The 19,835-nt window shown below is 34.1% G+C and overlaps 1 protein-coding gene across 11 annotated transcripts in view; it reads left to right on the top strand.

The window, feature by feature from the left end:
* CNTN6 (contactin 6) overlaps positions 1–19,835 on the top strand; it is a 307,467-nt gene that overhangs the window by 215,567 nt on the left and 72,065 nt on the right. For 7 of the 11 annotated variants that reach the window (XM_026446866.2, XM_026446862.2, XM_026446875.2 and 4 more), the window contains 4 exons: positions 8,980–9,164; positions 13,111–13,247; positions 14,744–14,873; positions 17,063–17,213. In XM_026446866.2, the coding sequence (XP_026302651.1) occupies positions 8,980–9,164; positions 13,111–13,247; positions 14,744–14,873; positions 17,063–17,213 (603 nt within the window). The remainder of the gene's footprint in view (positions 1–8,979; positions 9,165–13,110; positions 13,248–14,743; positions 14,874–17,062; positions 17,214–19,835) is intronic. The other 4 variants (XM_026446867.2, XM_026446865.2, XM_026446876.2 and 1 more) reach the window with 3 other exon arrangements.

Below are 19,835 nucleotides of genomic sequence, written 5' to 3'. Positions count from 1 at the left end.
CAAAATGTTAACAATTGTAATCATATGTTTGATAGTGCTATTGCATGATTTAAAGAAAATACCATGTTAGCATAATACTATGTATTATATACTATGTACATATTAATACAATGTACATATAACATTATACATAGTATTATGTTACATATATAACATACATATGTTAGCATGGAGCTAACATATAATATGTGCTCAATACATGTTAAATAATGATAAAATGATAAACAATTAATATGCCATTTTCAGTGTCTCTTTTACTTCTTTTATGGAAATTTAGGATTCCAAACTGAGACAAGATCAAACTGAATAAATATGAGGTAACACAAGGCCCACCTACCTTTACCAAATTATCATTTTATCTCCCAAGAGCAGCAGAGGCATTTATCTAGGCTTAGTATGATTTATCAATAAAAAATTATGGACAAGCTGTTAATGAACTGCTAAGTGCAGTATCATCTTCAGCTGTACCACATCTTGAAATAGTGGGCTTCAATTCATGTTTCATGTGCAGATTAGTATTCATATTACTTACATTAAAAGGAGTAGAAATTGGTAATAAAATTATTAGAGAATCTTTGGACAATGGTCCCTGCATGTCTCTGTTCATAATCTTGGCATTAAGGCAATTTACTAAGCCTTATTTATGCTTCAAACATTGTGTTTTAGAATGTATTCTCATGGATATTTCCTCATTTGCTCTTCCTGTGCATTCATTCTTATTTCTAGTAAATGTAAAGAGAACACTGAGGCTCAGAGAGGTTGGGTAACTTGCATTCAGTTCTATAAAATTTGCCCGTGTTCCTTTATTTCTTTTCCAACTCCAGGTGCCATTCTGTTACCAGTGCTATTATAAATAAGCCATTTGTGGCTTTTCAAACATGGCCTCTCCAAGGGAAAGCTGATATAGGCATCATCTTATTCCTATTGGGTTGCCATCACAAAATACTATAGACTTGTAAACAACAGGAATTGGCTTGTAAACAACTGAAATTTGTTGCTCACAGGTTCTAGAGCCTGGGAAGTCCATGATCAAGGCAACAGCAGACTTGGTGTTTGGTGAGATGTCTGGTGAGGGCTGATCTCTGGCTCATCTAGCTGTGTCCTCACATGGTGGAAGGGAAAAACAAGCTCCCTCTGATCTATTTTATAAGAATACTAATCCCATTATGAAGACTCTAGCTTTATGTCATAGTCCCACCTCCTAATACTATCACCTTCGGGGTTAGGTTTCCAACCTATGAATTTTGGGAGTACACAAACATTCATTTCATAGTAGGAACTGACCGCAAGGACAGAATCATGACTCCGTTTACACCACTCGGAGTAAAATAAAAATGTTTTCTCTTTTTCCATAACAGTGAGATTGCTTTTCTACAGAACTCATGAATTTATCCATATTGTATTCCCATAGGACAATCTTATATTCCAAGCTCTTTGTATGAATATTTCAAATTGGGGAAATGAAAGCAGCTAGCTGAACAGTCTGAAAAGGTAACAAAGGCATTCTTTGCTGGTTTTGTTATTCTGCTTCACTCTCTTCGATTAAAACTGGCCCACTGACGGGATTTCCTGAGATGACGTTCAAGTTGATAATCCCAAATACAAGCATTTTAAGAAACTCGTTCTCTGTACCAGTCTTTAGTTAAAAACTTAGTATGGCCTGGATTTAAGCTCTAGATAATGAGGTTTAAGAAATCCAGGAGAGAAATACAAGCTTTCTCAAATATCACTAGTAATAAAAATTCTATTTATGGGCTAAAGGTATAGAATTGAAGCACAGTTCCTACTAGTGTGTGGAGAGCTTTAATTTGACTTCGAAATCAGGATGAACTAGGCCAGATGGTTAAGAAATGTATTCTCTGTCTTCAGATAAAATTAATAGGATGCTCCCTTTGTAAAAGCACACTGACATGACAGGATGAAGTAAAAGTCCATATTTATGACAAAGTGTATTTAAGAAGCACAAAACCACAGTGGAGGAAAAAAAGAAAGAAAAACTGCTTTATCATCTAGTAGTATTTCACAATTGTGAAGAATCACATTGCAGGCAACCTTCATTTAGAAAATAGAAACAAAATAAGAAAAGGCTTTTGCAATGCTCCTTTTGAACTACAAGGTTCATGAATCCCTCATCTATGGTCTGAGAAATCTTTGGACAAGAGAATTCCTTCATATTGGTTTTCTTTATTGAGATTTGCATCCAAGCTCAATTTCTGTAAAAAGAGAGAGGAGAGGAGTGTAGAATTGGAGTTTAAAGGGAAATGTTACCAGAAACGACTGATCTCTACAGTTAAAATGATAATGGCACCATTTGTTTTGACTCTGTAACATCGGTTGCAAGAGATTTAACAATAATCTCCATTCTGAAGACCCCTTCAAAGATCTACCTCGCTCCATGGTGTTCTTTATCTGATTAATATATTAACTTTTCATTTTAAAGAGATCATTTATCTTGAAGCAAAATGAACTGTTAGTGAATACTGCGTTACTAGTATCAACATGGACAAACTACATAGAGTCTAAAAAGAATACTGAAGCCACAGTAGGAGAAAGAGTCCACTAGTGCTTATAATTTAGTGGGTGGCAACTCAGAGGAATTAGAAGGTAGATAACAATAAATTAGCCTGCCCTGGAACTCTAAGTGGAGGAGTGGAGGAGAACTGGCAGGTAATAATTTAGTTGAAATTACCTGTCTAAATGTAAGTATCATTCCAGAAAGTTAATTAGCATTGTTAGCAGCTGCAAACTGGATATTTAGCTCAAATGACATATGGAAGTCATCTGTCACAATGCCTGGTATATAGTAAGTACTCAGTTAATGGTTATTAATATTATTTTAAAATATCTAATTTTCCTACACCAATTTTCTTCTGTTTGGAGAGCACTGTCTAATTGCTTTCTTCCCTAATGAAATGGTAGTAGATGATTAGCCATGCTAAAGAAAAGGTCCTCCATAGCCACGCACCCATGTCTCACCTGAAAGATTCCTGCCCTTGTCATGATGAAATGAACATGACTACTGTGATCAAGCTTGTATCTCCATAGCAGCTAGGACTTTAAATGGTGAGATGCAGGAAATTTACACACACTCAGTGTGTAATTAATGAGATGTAGCCATTTCATTAATAGTGTGGAGATCTGATTTCAGTGTATAAATGATTCATAAATCAGTTTATATAAAATGCATGGTCATATGGAGTCCTTAACAGACGGTAAAAGGCAAATACATGTGAATTAAGATTATTGGTTTTGAAATGATAGTAATCACATTATAATAATATTAAAATATTTTTATTAATTGAACACTCAACCATATTGTTTAATATGTGCCAGGCAGTGTGATAAGCATGTGACACGAATTACATTAATCCTCACAATAAGCCTATGAATTATGTACTATTACTAATTACCATGCTGTAAATGAGAGGTGTATCAATATACTCTTGCACTGCTATAAAGAAATACCGGGGACTGGGTAATTTATAAAGAAAAGAGTTTGAATTGGTTCACAGTTCTGCGGGCTGTACAGGAAGCATAACAGCCTCTGCTTCTGGGAAGCCTCAGGAAACTTACAATCATGGTAGAAAGTGAAGGGGAAGTAGGCTTGTCCTACATGGCTGGAGCAGAAGGAAGAGAGAGAGAGGGAAGGTGCTACACACTTTTAAAGAATCATATCTGACAGTAACTCACTCACTATTATGAGAACAGCACCAAGGGAATGGTGCTAAACCATTCATGAATGATCCACCCCCATAATCCAAGCACCTCCCATCAGACCCCACCTTCAACACTGGGGATTACATTTTAACATGAGATTTGGGCAGGGACACAGATACAAACCATGTAAAGAAGATTCTTGCTCATGAATGTGCAACAAAATGTAGCTAAGGATGACAGTCACATTTCTGTCTTTACTACATGCGTAGTATTATACTAGTAAACCTTATTGTAATTGTTATTAGTATTATTTACACAGAATGGTACCTCTTAGAAAAATATACTTACATTAAAACATTAAAGCTCACTACTAAAATAATTTTGTTTTTCATTGATTCCAGTTTTTCCCACCCACTGTCCATTTAGGATGGCTTCAGGAAAGAGAAATGGTGTCAAATCTGAAGCAGTTTACTTAGTGTCTTCATAAAAAATTCTGGGATGAAATGGGAATTGTTCATTAAAATGCATACATATTTTTAAATAACCCATGTTTTGCATTTATTCTTTCTGCCTCTGTACCTTACATTACCAACGATAAGCAAGAAGAACATGGCATTCAGATTTAGCAGTTACATAACTGAGCTGAAAAAACTCAACATTTAATTAGGAACTGTGAAATTGTATAACCCTGCTTGATTTTTCTCCCATTAAAAATTTTATTAACACAAACTATTGCCACAAAATGCACTTGATTAGACTTTTCTTATTTAAAAGGTTTTTATCATTTTTTTTTGATAATTTGTTTGTTTTTTTTGCTGTGAGGATTCTAAAATATCTAGAGTACACACTATAATATTCAGGAGGAATCCACCATATCACGTAAGTCAATCACACAGATAGAAACTAACCTGGCTAGCATTTGAACTGAGTCATTCAGAATCTATTTGTCAGGTCCCTTCTGGATGAATATAGCAGGAAAATGACTCAACATGGATTTAAGAAAAAAAGAATATATTGGCTAATTGAAATGTTCAAAAAGGTTTTTGCTTGTTTGTTTTTTGGGGGTGGGCATCAAGCATGCCTTGAGTTAGGTATTCTTTCCTCTGTGTTAGCTTCGGGTTTCAGAGATGCTTTCTGTATTTGGTGGAAAATTGTTGACTAGAATCTTGGAGTTTATACCTCACTGTTTCAAAAAACCTCAGTGGAGAGAGACATCCTCTTCAAGAGCCATTCTACAAGCAGTCCCTGAACTGAGTCTAATTGTCTCTGGTTGGTTTGTCCTCATCCCGATGTTTGTCTAGTCAAGGTGGCTATGCCCTACGAGCCTCTCATGGCAAGACCTGAATTGTGTGCTCTCACTTAATGCCAGAGGTGTGGTCAGCCCAACTCAACTGAGATGGGGAGGATTGGGTTTTCTAAGGAAAATAAAAATGTGGGTAAAAAAAAAAGCAAACACATGCCCTCTGCAGATTTAGAATCCAGGACATTAATTCTTGTAAACTTCTTCAAAATTGAACAATATAACTTTTAAAGCCCAGTACTGTACCCTGAATCTTATAACCTTCTTCTTAAATTGAATGGTTTATCAGACTTACAACTCCAAACACAATTGAGGAAGGAAGGAAGGAAGGAAGGAAGGAAGGAAGGAAGGAAGGAAGGAAGGAAGGAAGGGAGGGAGGGAGGGAGGGAGGGAGGGAGGGAGGGAGGGAAAGAAAAAAGAAAGAAAGAAAGAAAAGAAAGAAAGAGAAAGAAAGAAAAGAGAAAGAAAGGGAAAGAAAGAAAGAAAGAGAGAGAGAAAGAAAGACAGAGAGGAAAGAGAAAATTCTAGAGGAGTTTCTTTTTTAAGTGAGATTTTCATGTCTCTTTTAAGCCTTATATCCCTTGCATTTCTTGCCTTTTGCTATCATTCTGGTGTGATTGTAGCTCTGCAGAGCAATAAGTTCTCAACATATGTTCTACAATTCATGGTTTTTCACAATGGTTCTACTACTAATTTTTTTTTTTGTCTTATATGCCATTCATGTTCAGTTCTCTAGACTTCCATTTTGATGTGTGTCTAATGCCTATATAAAAATACTATAGTAAGAAATATTTAAGGTTTCCTACAGTTGGTATTGTAACTAAACTAGCACATGATTAGAGCCTGTCGGGAATTCTAATTAATTGAATTTTTAAGAGGCAGACCCTGAAAGTATAATTTTTTGAAAGTGATTTATTAGACGAGTTTTCAGAAAGAACCCAAAGGAAAAGAAGGAAGTGGGGCAGGGAAGAGACAGTAGCCAAGTTCAGTATAGTGTCAAGCAGAGTTCCACAGAAGGTAAATTTGACTCAATCCTATAGCTCTGGAGAGAATACAGGTCACACCTAGAGTTGTCTCACAACTAGGGGCACGGGAGCTGGAGAAGTTATATCCTAGAAGCCAGGCAGTTATTGGTTAAGTGCTCCTGGGGGCATGTAAATTCCTAGGTACTTTGAGTTCTCTCTTTGTGAAGATAAGTTAGCTATAGCAGCTTGAGGACAGTGTCCAAAAAAGAGATAACATGTACTGGCTCTTTAGGGTGCAAAGTACATAGGAATCTGTGGCAGAAGAGGAGTTAGAAGGGATATGAGTACAGCATTGACATTTTCTGCTACGTTACTCCTCTAAGAAAAGTATATCTAAATAAGATACTCCATTTGTCCTATGAAGGGGAGAAAATGCTTGTCCACTAAGACTTTAATGCTGTCCCTGAGTTATTTTTCTTTGGAAAAGGTGGAATTCTCTTTACACCCAAACAATTGGGCCACTTAAAATGGAGATCCACTTTTGTAAAGTAACAAATACCTAGGATGCAAGGGGAAAGGTCTAATCTAATTAGGTTTGTGCAAAAGTAATCCTACATTTGCCATGACTTTTAATGGCAAAAACCGCAATTACTTTTGCACCAACCTAACACAATAGCTGTGAAATCAGCATTCCTTTGAATTATACTTGTAGCTTCTACTTCAAGAAAACCTGAAAATGAATCCCAGCTCCACCTCTTTAGCTTTAGGAAAAGTGAGTGAAATTATATGTACATATACAGATACAGATAACTTGGTACCATGTATTGTACAGGTACTGTAAGTCTGCATAATATATGCATATAAGGTAGCTATTTGTTGTAATATTATTACAGTTATCATAATTGTCAAAATGTTCAATTACTTAGGTATTTAGTTACGTACAAAAATGACTTCTGTCTTCACAATCAACATAAAGAACTAAGAGCAGTGGGAAAAATACACTATTTTTACTTATATTTTGTCTGAATGTTTTAGATTAAAAGCTTTTTCAGTTGGATACTTTGCATGTATTTGTCATAAATCTCAGATTTGCTGTTATAAAAAGATGAAGGATCATGAATTCAGACAAATATTAGAGCTCTATTTTTTCTTTGTAAAAAAACTTCCTTAGAAAATTTTTATTACACTGGTAATGCATGCTCATTGTAGGAAAATAATGAAAACTAGAAATAAGCAGAGAGCAGAAAATAAAATAAAATAAAAGACGTTTATATCACAACTACCTATAGATAAAAACTTCACATGCAATACATACAACATAAGTATTTTTACTTGAATAATACCTCATATCCTATAAAATTCACTAGACTTTGTGAATATCTATGTGAATAAAGTTACTTCTAGAATTTCATTCTTATTGGTTAGTATGCCATAAAATGAATAGAAAAGAACATCAGTTATCTGAGGTTAATTGTTGCCAAGAATATACCAATTTACTGAAATGTCAATTTAAATTTGTGGTAAGTGCCAAGGCTTTTTAAAAGGACAAAAACTTACTATATGATAATAATTAATATATTTTGTACTTAAAACAATTCAAAATTCAAGTTTTCACTGTAATTATATGTTCATTCTGAATATAATAGATGAATCAAACATTGATTTGTAGCACATTTTCTGACAAATATGTTTGAGGGCATGTGATTTTTATCCTTGTACTTTATCCTTGATGTACACAAGAGGATCATAATTTTTTCCAATAAAAATGTGTAAGGCTTCATAAGTTTTCTTGCTTGAAGCTTCTACTGAGACATCCCCAGCTTTCTGCAGTTGTTTACTGCTCAAACTCTCCAAATCTTTATTTGCCAAACACTGCATGTAATTGGATGAGTCTCCCACATTCCTTCTGCTGACTTGAAGAAATTCTGCCTCTTCTTCAAGGTTTACCAATTGACTTTGCAAAATGACTTACTACCATTATTATTATTAATTTGAAATATAATTAGAATAGAATTATTTAAATCATCTAAAAATCTATAAGGGAATGAAAAATGATTTGACAGGAGGAAAGGAGAGATATTAATGTGAACAGACTGGGGATTCGTATTACAAATCATTAGTTTAGTAGTGAATATTTTCCTTCTGGAACTCTGCTTGCAGCCTGCCCATTCTTACATTATTCCTTCTAAACCATTAATTTCTGAATTCATTCCTTATTGTTAAACACTTAGTTTCATTTATTATAACATGTGTTTTTGCTCCCTCAAAAGATACCCATATTAGACAAAAAATAATAGATATGAGAAAGTAGACTAAATTCATATTCATAAGGTAACATTATTTACAAATTCTTTATAACAGGAGACAGGGTGTGATGTAAATCCATCTTTATTTTATTTTTTTAAAATAGTGTATAAATAAGTACTTTTTTGAGGATCATAGAACCTATTTACCCATTTATATGGGTATGTTTTATAGTGCTGTTTTCCCTGGATAATTTACCTCACTCATCACATGTCTTCAGTTATCTATTAGTACCAGTTTAGTTCTGGAATACTTTACATTTTTGCCTTAGAAACTATAAATATATATATATATATATATATATATAACCTGCCTAGTCTTAAATATCATGTTCTCACAAATAATTTCCTCGAGCACTATAATAAATTGACATAATCTTGTTACTATCTCTGCACCCTATTTCTTTTGTTTTGGTTATTGCAGTTTGCAAGTGTACTTGTTTTTATTATTTGTTTATGGTATGTTTTCCCACTAGTCTGTAAGCTACATAAAGGCAGAGGACATGTCTATTTTATTCACCAGTATTTTCCCTGAACATAGCACAGTGACTTGCATATGGCAGGCACTTAATAAAGTGTTAAATAAATGACTGATTGAGTGAATGGTGAATGATTGCATGATCTGGAAACTAGTCATAATACAACAGATTGATAGAATATTTTTCTTGAGAGTTATTTGTAAGGATGCTCTTCTTTTATTCTGCTGTCATAAAGACTAAACCATCTTCCATTCTAATGAGGTATAACTGTTTAGTCCAGTCCCTGATATTAGTTGGAGAAGGTTGGACGGGAGCCCGTTGCCAGGGAAAGTCAAGTACAGCAAATCCCAAGCTATCCTTGAAATCCCGAACTTTCAACAAGAAGATGAAGGCTTTTATGAGTGTATTGCAAGTAACCTTCGAGGAAGAAACCTTGCAAAGGGTCAACTCATTTTTTATGGTGAGCTAATTGAATTTCAAATGTATATAAAATATTTGGTAATGCCCCTCGTAATAAATTGTGGAAGTCATTAGCATGTTGTGCAAAAGTGTCATGGGAGAAATAAGGAAGGCATATTTCCAGGTTTAGATGCTTAATACAATGATTAGCAGCTGGGAATGACCACCTTTAAAATATGGTTTTAATTTTAGCATGGTCTATGAATGCTATTGTTTATTATAATTGCCTTGAAAATATCAGCAGTGTCATATTAAAGCCATAAAAGTTTATAATAAAAGGTAGCATAAACTCCATATATTTCCCATAAAACATTCTGCAGTAGATTATAGCAATCTTGATTCTAATTCTAAGTAGAATAAATAAATGAAGGACAAAATTGATATGAAAAATATAATAAATACTGCATGGTGGTTTATAATATTTGTTTCTATTTTTCATATTTTGTCTACCCTTAAGTAGGTAATATAAAAATAAGGTGATTACATTATTTAAAATTATGTTTGTCTCAGTTACAAAAAGCTCTCATAAACTTAAGAGAGATGATGAATGCATGTATTATCTAAAAGGTGTCTTCATGTCTTCTTTCATCCAGGATTGAAATTTTCTCTTACTTACATTAAGTAAACAATAAAATATACCTCAGAATTCTCAAAATGCTGTATACTATTAAAATATCTTTAACTTCTTTGATAAATTTAATATATCTGTATTAGATAATTTTTTAAAAGTATTGATATATGGCCAAAAATACTTTCCTATGTGATGTGTTTATAATCAATGATAAAGTAATTGGAGAAAATATGTGTGTGTAATAACTAGGAAAATCTAAGATACTGTAATTATCCCATTGGAATGTTGATTGAGTGCCCGTGGGGAGAACATATTGTGTGTCTGTAATATTATTTTCCATTTTCTTAAGAATTTCCAACTTTACACTACAATGAAAACTACTATTTTATATATAGAATATAATTTCCTACTCATTATTCTCTTACAGTTTTAGCAAAGCTAGCCAAGAAAAACAATATATTTTTTTCAATAGTACCTACACTTTAAAGGAAAGTCTTTGGAATTTAGCATCCTTTGTAAATAAAATAGGATACAAATGGGAGTTTTAGTAAAATGAAGATATTGAAGGCTTTGGCTAGTTTTAAAGAAATATTTTCCATTTTATATATAATAGACAAAGATATAATCAAGAGGTGAACCAGAACACAAAGGTATCCATAAACTGGAAATCAATGATAAAGTACTTTTCTCTATACTGATGTGGCAAATGCTAGCTTACATAGCAATTTTACAAATAGTCATTTAAAGAATTCTTAATCTTAAGAAGTAGAAGTCTTAAGATAAATCTTAAGAGGTAGAAACAATGTTCAGTAATACTATAGGCAAAAAAAACTCAAGTTAATTGTGCAGGATATCACAGATAGTGATTGTCAGATTCAAGATCAGAACCTTGAAAGGTCTTCTGAAACTGGACTCTGCCATAGCATTTCAACATGGTGGTGTAAGTTCATTGTACTATACCTCACCACAACCAAATTAGCCATTTAATGAGCCTGAAATGGTCTTTGTGCGGAAATAATGGATACTTGGTCAATAACATAATCATTATGCTTCTAAGTCACGTATTAATTTACTTTCTGAAGTTCTCTCAAAAGAAAAGAGGATTACTGACTCAGTTACCTCAGAGCTGAATAACTGAGAAATTCAAGAAAAGAATCTCTCAGTCTAAGTTATATTGCTGTGTTTACATTATAATTCAGAGCCAAGTAATATTATATATCCATCTATATTGTATTTTTATAATCTCCAAACAAAATCTCTAAAGTATTATTCATAGAAATAGAACATGTTCAGAGGAGGTAAGTGGCTTTTTATAACCAGTCAACATGGCAGAAAAAATATCTAAAACTCAAACCTCTGTGGTAGACCCAAAATCCTAAGCATCTTCTCCCATGAATTTCCTACCTAGTTGAAAATTTAAAACTTTGCTCTCCAGAATTTTAATCATCCAAAGAATGTGCACATTAAATAAATAAATGTGTTCTAAAGCTACAATTATTGCATTAAGCATAAAATCAAATATGTCTGAAACCTTTTTAAGTTATGTAAAATTATGTATGAGCATGCATTTCTTTTCCCAGGTCAAACATATATTAGGACAATTTCTAAACAAATACCTATGAATTATATAATTTTGTTAATAATACCCAGAGACATGACTCAATTTCATCAATATACCTAGTTCTTCTAAGTTTTACCTTGATTTGTCCCTCAAGGCTGCAGGAAGCATATTCTATAACTGGAAGTTGTCCTGATTTCTACAAGAGGTAATCCTAAGCTTAGTTCCCACCACCCAGAGATATAATAATTTCTTTTACTCATTCGTAGGCTCATTGAAGGGTCTTCTGTCTTGGTGAAGGCAGGTTTTGCAGCAGAAAAACTAGAAATCAGACAGACTTGGGTTTCATATTGTATACGATTTTGAATCCTACTTCTTACCTCAGCCATTGCTACAGTGACCAGTTCAGCACTGTGTTTTGTAGGTGTAACCTGAAAGAGTGTTGTCTCAGGTGCCAAACTACTAAGTACATCTTGTTTTCTGTTCTGGGTTTTCTTTGGCTCCTTCGCAAGTCTACTCAGCATTTAAGCATGCACAGTTTGGCTGTGCCAGTAGTTTACACCTGTACTACCATTAGATGACCATGGATGGGAACTAAATGATCCCCCTTTATTTTCCTGGGTAGACAGCTCGTAAAGACTGCTTTGAAGTTGGCAAAAGATGGAGAAAAATGAATCATGTTGGTGGTCAACTCAATAACACATCCTTGCATTGACTTTTTTTTCCTTTCCTATGACTATCTTTTTTTCCTTATACTTTTCCCTTGGCATTGTCGAATAAACATGTGGAACTCAAGCCCTTTACTTAGGCTCTGCTTTTAGGGTTCAATTTTTGGTTTCCCTGTTTTCTACCATGTCATCTTGAACAGGTTACCTAACATCTCTGCAAGAATCCACTGAAAGGTTATAGAGGGAATTAAGTGCAGTTACAAATATAAAACATCTGGCTTGCCACAGCCTGAAAGTCCAAAGGAAGCGTCATATACTTCTATATATCCAAGGACAGAACTAAATAAAGGAGAGGGATTAATTGGCACCTCCAGGAAGTTTCCAGTCAGTTTATGAAAGAGATATTTATGTGAAAACATTTAATTTCCAACCTGCCTGTTTCCAAAAATGATGGTAAAAATAATGCAATCTTACTTTCACATCAATTATGCCAGTTGCTTGTTGCCTCAGTACTATGAAGAACTTCCTCAAATTAAAGAAAATTGTAAAACTCACACCCAGAATTAAAGTAAGATACTGAACCTGTATAAAACCCCAAATGTTCACATTCCTTGTCAAGAGTTTTATCTAGGAAAAAAGAATACTGGATTATATTTCTACCAAAATGCAAGGAGGCTCATGTTTGATTTATGCTTCAAGGTATTGAGTTGTAATTGTGTCTGAAATAGATACAGATTTATTACTTTTAGTTTAGAACAAATATAATCACTGAACTTTCAGATTTATTACACAGGTTCAGATTTGATATATGTTTTCTAACCTGACCTATGTTCTAATATTTAGCACGGATTTATTCCTTGGCCCTGTTCTACATTTTGCCCTTTTCCCACAGCTCCCAAGTTGTTATACATGTGCAGCAAAATGACAGATGACAAACATTTAACTTGAGCCAAATGCCCAATGATATTTGCAACAGGATTTCTGTCACCCCACATTGAAGGTCCTGCATTTCCCGTCCCTCAAATCATGTGTGTGCAATCCAACTGGACCCAGTTAGCCTTGTCCTTCTGATCTCTATAACCCTTGGAATGTAACATAATGTCTTGGATAATTGCCTTACCAAACAGTTGCACTTGACTTTTTGAAACAGCTCCTCCAGAATGGGAACAGAAAATCCAAAACACATACCTCTCTATCTATGACAACTTGCTCTGGGAATGTAAAGCTAGTGGAAAGCCAAACCCTTGGTACACGTGGTTAAAAAATGGCGAACGACTCAACCCAGAGGTAAGCAACTATGTTGATATTAAAAGTTTACCTACTCTGCTAGGTAAATTTTGTTACTAACAGTACTAGTAACTAACAGAAACAGCTAATATTAATGGAGTCTTTAGTATGTTCCAGGAAAGGATGCATACACTGATTTATTTAATCCTTAAATAAACTTGCAAAGTAACCCATCTTTCAAAAGATAAAAATACGTGTAGACAAGACAAATAACTTTCACAAAATCACACAGTTAGTCAGTAATAGATTCACATTTAAATATCATTATCATTGTCATCATTGACACAGATAATTTTTATTGAACTCTCATATGAGCCAAGCCCTGTGTTAAATATTTTTCCATGCATTATTTTATTGCATCATCTCCCTGATGAAAACATTATGAGAGAGATACAGTTATTCTTCTTTTATATAGATGAAGAAAATTAGTTCAGAGAGGTTAGGCCACTTGTTTAAGGTCACACAGCAGCTAGTAAATGTTAGAATTAGCATTTTAAACTTTTATTTAGGTCTGATATCAGGACCCAATCTCTTAGTCACTACCCAGTATCTTGCTTTTATGAACACTGATGACTGTCCTAGGAAAGTAAATAACAAAGGCAGTTATCCATATTTCTCAATTTAAAGCATACTTTCTTCTACAACACCTAGGAAATGAAAGAGTTGTTTTTTACCTAATACATTATCCAGATAATTGTGTTAATTCTCCATTTTACTTTGCACATGTAGGCATAGCCAGAGACACAAAGAACATCTGTTGTTTGGAAGCTGAATATAACGCTGTTCTTTGTTTCAGCATCAGTGAAAATTTTTTCCTGCATGCCTTTTGTATATAGCATTCTGTTTCCTCCAACCTGTTTTCCTTTTCCTTAGAGTATGATAATACATACCTTGAAATATTTAGTCTTAAGTTATATTTGCACTATTAACTATGTCATTATGTACACTTGAAATTGTATTTCTATACCCCAAATGGGGTTCTGTAACAGATTTTGGCTGCTCAGGCACACTTTATAGTAGGCTGTAGAAAGGAAGGATTTAGCTACTCCAACTCAGGACTCAATTAGAAAATTATCACATCATCACATTTCAAATGTTTTTGAAACTTTTGGAAAATGGAAAGCCAAGGCGATGTTCTAGTCATAATATACATATCTAACATTATTGTTAACCGTGTTTTTTGGAATAATTAGGATGGCAGAGTATTCCAAATTATTTTGTATACCAAATAACAGAAAGTTAACATACATTTTATGCAAAGTATGTCAATTGTCAAAGAAATGAGATGACATAAAACACACTAGTAACCACTAACATTATCCTAAACATATTTTCATTTTTTAAACTTAAAAATGCTGCTCAGGATCTAGTAGTGTATTAATACATCAAAATATCAGATCTCATAGATATACACAAATGTTGTTTAATAACATAGCCTGGTTAAGAGGATGCTATATTAACATACTAGCATCTTTATATGCTTTTTCCTTTATTAGGAGAGAATTCAAATAGAAAATGGGACACTCATCATAACGATGCTGAATGTTTCAGATTCTGGTGTCTACCAATGTGCTGCAGAAAACAAATATCAGATAATTTATGCAAATGCTGAATTGAGAGTTTTAGGTAAGTCATTCAGTTACAACCAACAAATTCAAAATGACATTTAAACAAACTATAATTATACATAATCCCAACCCATTTTTTTTTTTTGTAAATTAGAAATTGCTGTCCCATCATATAATGGGAAATGTCTAAATTAGCTTTTTAAAAAATTCAAGGTGGTAATTATTATCCTGCTTGGGCAATGCACTGGGGCTTGAGAAAAAAACCCATTATTGGTTGCATCCAAACCAGAGAAAGCTCTTCCAAAGCTGATTCTAGCATGAATTTTTGAGTATAACTCAAAGAATATCTATTGGGAATATTTTCAGCCACTAATTAAAAAGTAATAAAAAAATTACAATTCACAGTGACTAAAAGAGACAGTGATTTATTTTATCTCTTAACAAGAGGGTCATTGGCTGCCGGGTATGGCACCTCAACTTGACAATGTTATTCTTTACACCTTTCCTTCAGAATCAAAGCCTCATGGTTTCAAGATGGCTGCTCTAGTTATAGAAATCATGTCTATGCTCAAGGCAGAAGAAGAGAGAGGTTACAGAACTAATCGCGTTTATCTCTTTTATTAGAAAAGCAGAATTTCCCTTAGCTTCCACAGCAAACGTTTTTATGTCATTAACTAGAGTTCTATCACATGACCATCCAAACATCAAGAGGAGGTAGAAAAATAAGTCCCTATGGTGGAAAGTGCTGAGATTAAAGCAATTTGAGAATGATATTTTGGGAAATCCAGCCAGTGGTATCTGCCGCAATAAATGACTCATTGATAGTTTCCAAGCCAAGGCTTTCTTAGTGGTAGGAAGAACAAAGGAGATAAAAGAGAGGAAGAATCAAACAACAAGACACAAAGTTTTATGAGCTTATGGGTGATGAGTACTCATTCATTTGTTCAGTTTTTCTATCACTACTGTTTGATTGAACATTTATTATGTACTGAGCCATACCAAGATGAAGTGATCTTCATCTTCACTCAACCTATAATTTCAAGGAGAAAAAAAGTGTCAGATTTAAAATGTGGCAATTCTTATGGCTAAGAATTGAGGAGTTGCTATTATGGCACATGACAAGTTGAACATAACCTAAATTGAGGACATTCCCTTTAATCTAAGGTCAGAAGTAAAAATGTGCATCAGTAAGGTGAAGGGCAGAGAAGCAACATCTGAAAAGCCCAGCAGCAAGAAAGTATGGCCTATCTGAAAGAATTTCAGTTCACTTGAGCTTTAGGTTAGAAATGGAGATCGGACACATGGATTCCAACATTCATGAAGTTGGAAACATTTAGATGCACCCTGATAGCCTAATAATTTCTTGTCCTTAGGAACTGGCATTTGTTCAACATTTATTTAGTGGGTAAAAAGCTGACATAGTGATATAGTAGTTCCGATTTATTTCAGTAGTTTTTTTTTGCTAATAGCAATAAAATATTTCTGATTTATGTCAGTGTTAACTGAAATAAAATACCACTGAACTAAATCACATTGATATATATATAATATAAATCATATATATATGTGTGTATACATGTATGTGTGTTTCTTCAACATCATGTGTTTCATGACTTATATACATATATAATAAATCAGAAACACACACATATACATGTATGTGTATACATGTATATATGGGTATACATGTATGTGTATACAGGTATATATGTATGTATGTGTGTGTGTTTCTGATTAGTCATCTATATATATGACATATATGATCATTATTTTGGCTGGAATAGACTTTCCTGGTCAGGATTAAAATTCCTTCTTTGGCCTCTTATGAAACCATCTTAATCCTCTTTATTGCAAATGCTATCAGAAAAGTGACTTTGTCAAACTTGCCTCCTCCCTACCAACTTACTTTTATTATTGCAATGACCACCAACAAAACAAAAATAAGGTGCATTTATTGAGCCTATACTTTGTGCCAGGCACTATACTATAGTTCCCTGCAACTGTTACGTCATTTAATCGCCACACTAACTTCCTAAGGTAATATCTATTGTCATCTTCATTTTACAAACAAAACATAAACTCTAAAATGTTAAGTCAATATTTGGTCTGAGAACACCTTGAGCAAAGTAACTTGAAAAGAGGTTACAGCTATAAATATTAGATTCTGTCTAACATAGCGAGTCACTCCTGGAGTCACTATATATTAACTGAGTAATTAAACAATTTTGTTTTTAATTTTGTTTTTAGCCTCAGCTCCAGATTTCTCCAAAAGTCCAGTTAAAAAAAATTCGTTTGTTCAAGTTGGTGGGGATATTGTTATCGAATGCAAACCAAATGCTTTTCCCAGGGCAGCTATCTCTTGGAAAAGAGGAACGGAGACCCTTAGACAAAACAAAAGGTAAACCAATCTTTATTTTTAAAAATATTCTTAAGCGTTTATAATATAACATCTTCCAAATTTTTAGGTTTTAGTATAGGCCTTTCAAAATTTCCTCTTTTATGATAAACTTTCAGTGGCATACCCAGAGATGCCAGCATTCTTCTCATCATAGTAAAATAGTAAAAAACAAGAGGATCTGATAAAATGAAGAACTGTTTGTATAAGTTAGCTGCAATATTTTCAGTGCATGCACTTGTAATAGATAGATTTTTAAAAATCTTTTAAGACCTTTTTCTACATTCAGTTTGAAGGCTTTTTCCCGACCCAGCCTGCTGAGAAATCAGTGCGAAGAACATTTCACAAAGGAGAGAGACACTCATTGGCACACACCTGGTGTTGTGGTTTTTAAATAGTCACACAGGTGTTCACCCCATGACAAAATGAATTCACCACATGAAGAAATGTAGAGAGGTTCCTGTAGAGAAAGAAGAGAGATTTCCTTCCATAATGGATGCAGTTGAGAAACCCTAGGTCAGCACTGGCATGTTTTCTAGGAGTTTGACAGAAAAAAAAAAAAAAAAAAAAAAAAAAAAAAAAAAAAAAAAACAGGTGTTTTTCTCTACTTGTAATATCTTTTATTCTATTGTACTGTAGAGCCTTGTATACATGAGGTGACTAGACCACAGATGCTGCTCTCTTTTAATAACTCACATGTGTTACTATATAATCAGATATGCTATTAAATCCTAATGTGAACGAGCCATTGTGCTAAAGATATGAAAATAGTTCCTTTATTTCAAGGAGCTCTTCTTCAGCATCATATGTTCCATGACTTATGTGTATACCAGTACAGACAGGTTAAAAAGCCAGGTGAAAGGAAAGACAACTAAAGTGTGTTAAAAAATGACAATTGTGAGTCTTGGAAGAAATGACTGTGAAGGACTAGAACGTGAGTTCCATAACTAAAAGGGAAAGTCACAACTCCAAATTCTAGTTGTCTTGTGGGAAAGTAGAACTAGGTTTGTAGAACTTCCAGTGTTTCAGAGAAAGTTAGAAATCTGCATTCTGGTGTTGAATCTCCCATGCCAGAAAAAAAATGCAGGGACATCATTTTATCACTTCTAATCCCAAGATTTCATTTGTGACCAACGAAGAAAGATAAGAGGTTAAAACAAACAAAATCAGGGGTCTCTGTGATTTGTGTAGAGTCCCTTCATGGTTATAACTGCTGCCTTGAAGAACCTTTCCATTTACACAATGAGGTGTACACCAGAGAGCCCCATTCTAGGGCATTCTTTCTTTCCTTATTCTCTACATTTCTTTATATCCCTGGACTAAAGCTTTTCCCAGAACAGGAATTATGTCAAATTTATCTTTGTATGTCCTGTGCCTTGGCACAGAACCAAAACTTAATAAATATCTGTGGAATAAATGAATGAATCAAAAAGGGTGAATATGTAAGGTGTTGCCAGCTTTACAGAAAGGCATTTCTTGGGGAAATGCCTCAAGACATAAGAACAGGTGCTTCAGAACTAAGGTGAAAGAAAAGGTGAAAGGAAACCTGTTGTCCTGACTCAGGTTGGGTCTCTTCTGTGTGCATTGCCTGGGAGATTTGCTCCCAACAGATTTAGTTGTGAATTCTTTTTAAATGTTTCGGCATTCATTCCTAAAATCGAATCAAGGTTTGAATACACTGCTGTGGAACAGAAAAACACAAGAGATCCTGCAGTATCAAACATAGCACCTTGTACTGAGGGTCTGGACAAATTGATTAACTGTGACTCATTTAATAAAGTAACTCACCCAAAGAGCAGAATGATGACATTTACCTTCCACAGCCTTTAAAGGTCCAAACACAAAGTATGTGGGAATGAGAAAGAAAATGAAGAGGAGAATTTGAGTAAAGCTAAGATACTGAGGGAAAAAAAAAAGCTAAGATAATAACAAAAAAAAAAAGCACGAGGGAAATTGCTTTTTAAAAACTTCTCAGGTTTTTGTTTTATTTTGTTTTGCCCCATATAGAATAAATCTGGGGTCATTTTAACCTCACCACATTTACTAATAGTCATATCAGTTCAGCATTGTCTCTCTGTGATTAAGGGAATGAACCCTGTGAGTTCTATTTATACATTATTCTTTCATTCTATCCTTTCATTGCTTTAGGGTTTCACTGCAGGTCTTAACAAAAGAAAACATACATACAAACAAACGATCTCCTGACTGTGCATTCTTAAAAGTTGAAAATAATTGAGCTGTAGCAGAATGTAGTAATTACAGTCACTACATCTCCACCTGGTAGAGATTACACTGAGCAGTAATTTTCAAAAGGTCGCACAGTCAACTCCATGAGTCTATGTCCTGCACACTTTCTAGCCTGTCCCTTCTTTTGTTGCCATCTGATCTGACTGGCTTTGTTAAGTGCATGGCTTCAAGCTGTTTGTTGAGAAACACAGCATCTATGCTTCTGTTTGTGTTGGCCTATTGCCTTTTTTATAGTCTTATCATGGGACTTCCAAACAGATTGAGGTAAAAAGTTAGAGTAGTGATAAAAAGAAAGAAAGAGAGGTTGGAAGGAAAGAAGGAAGGAAGGAAAGAAGGAAGGAAGGAAGGAAGGAAGGAAGGAAGGAAGGAAGGAAGGAA

Source organism: Piliocolobus tephrosceles, chromosome 2, assembly GCF_002776525.5.
Source record: "Piliocolobus tephrosceles isolate RC106 chromosome 2, ASM277652v3, whole genome shotgun sequence".
Lineage (NCBI taxonomy): Eukaryota > Metazoa > Chordata > Mammalia > Primates > Cercopithecidae > Piliocolobus > Piliocolobus tephrosceles.
Note: the sequence above shows the minus strand (reverse complement) of the source record. Positions and strands in the feature narration are given on the sequence as shown.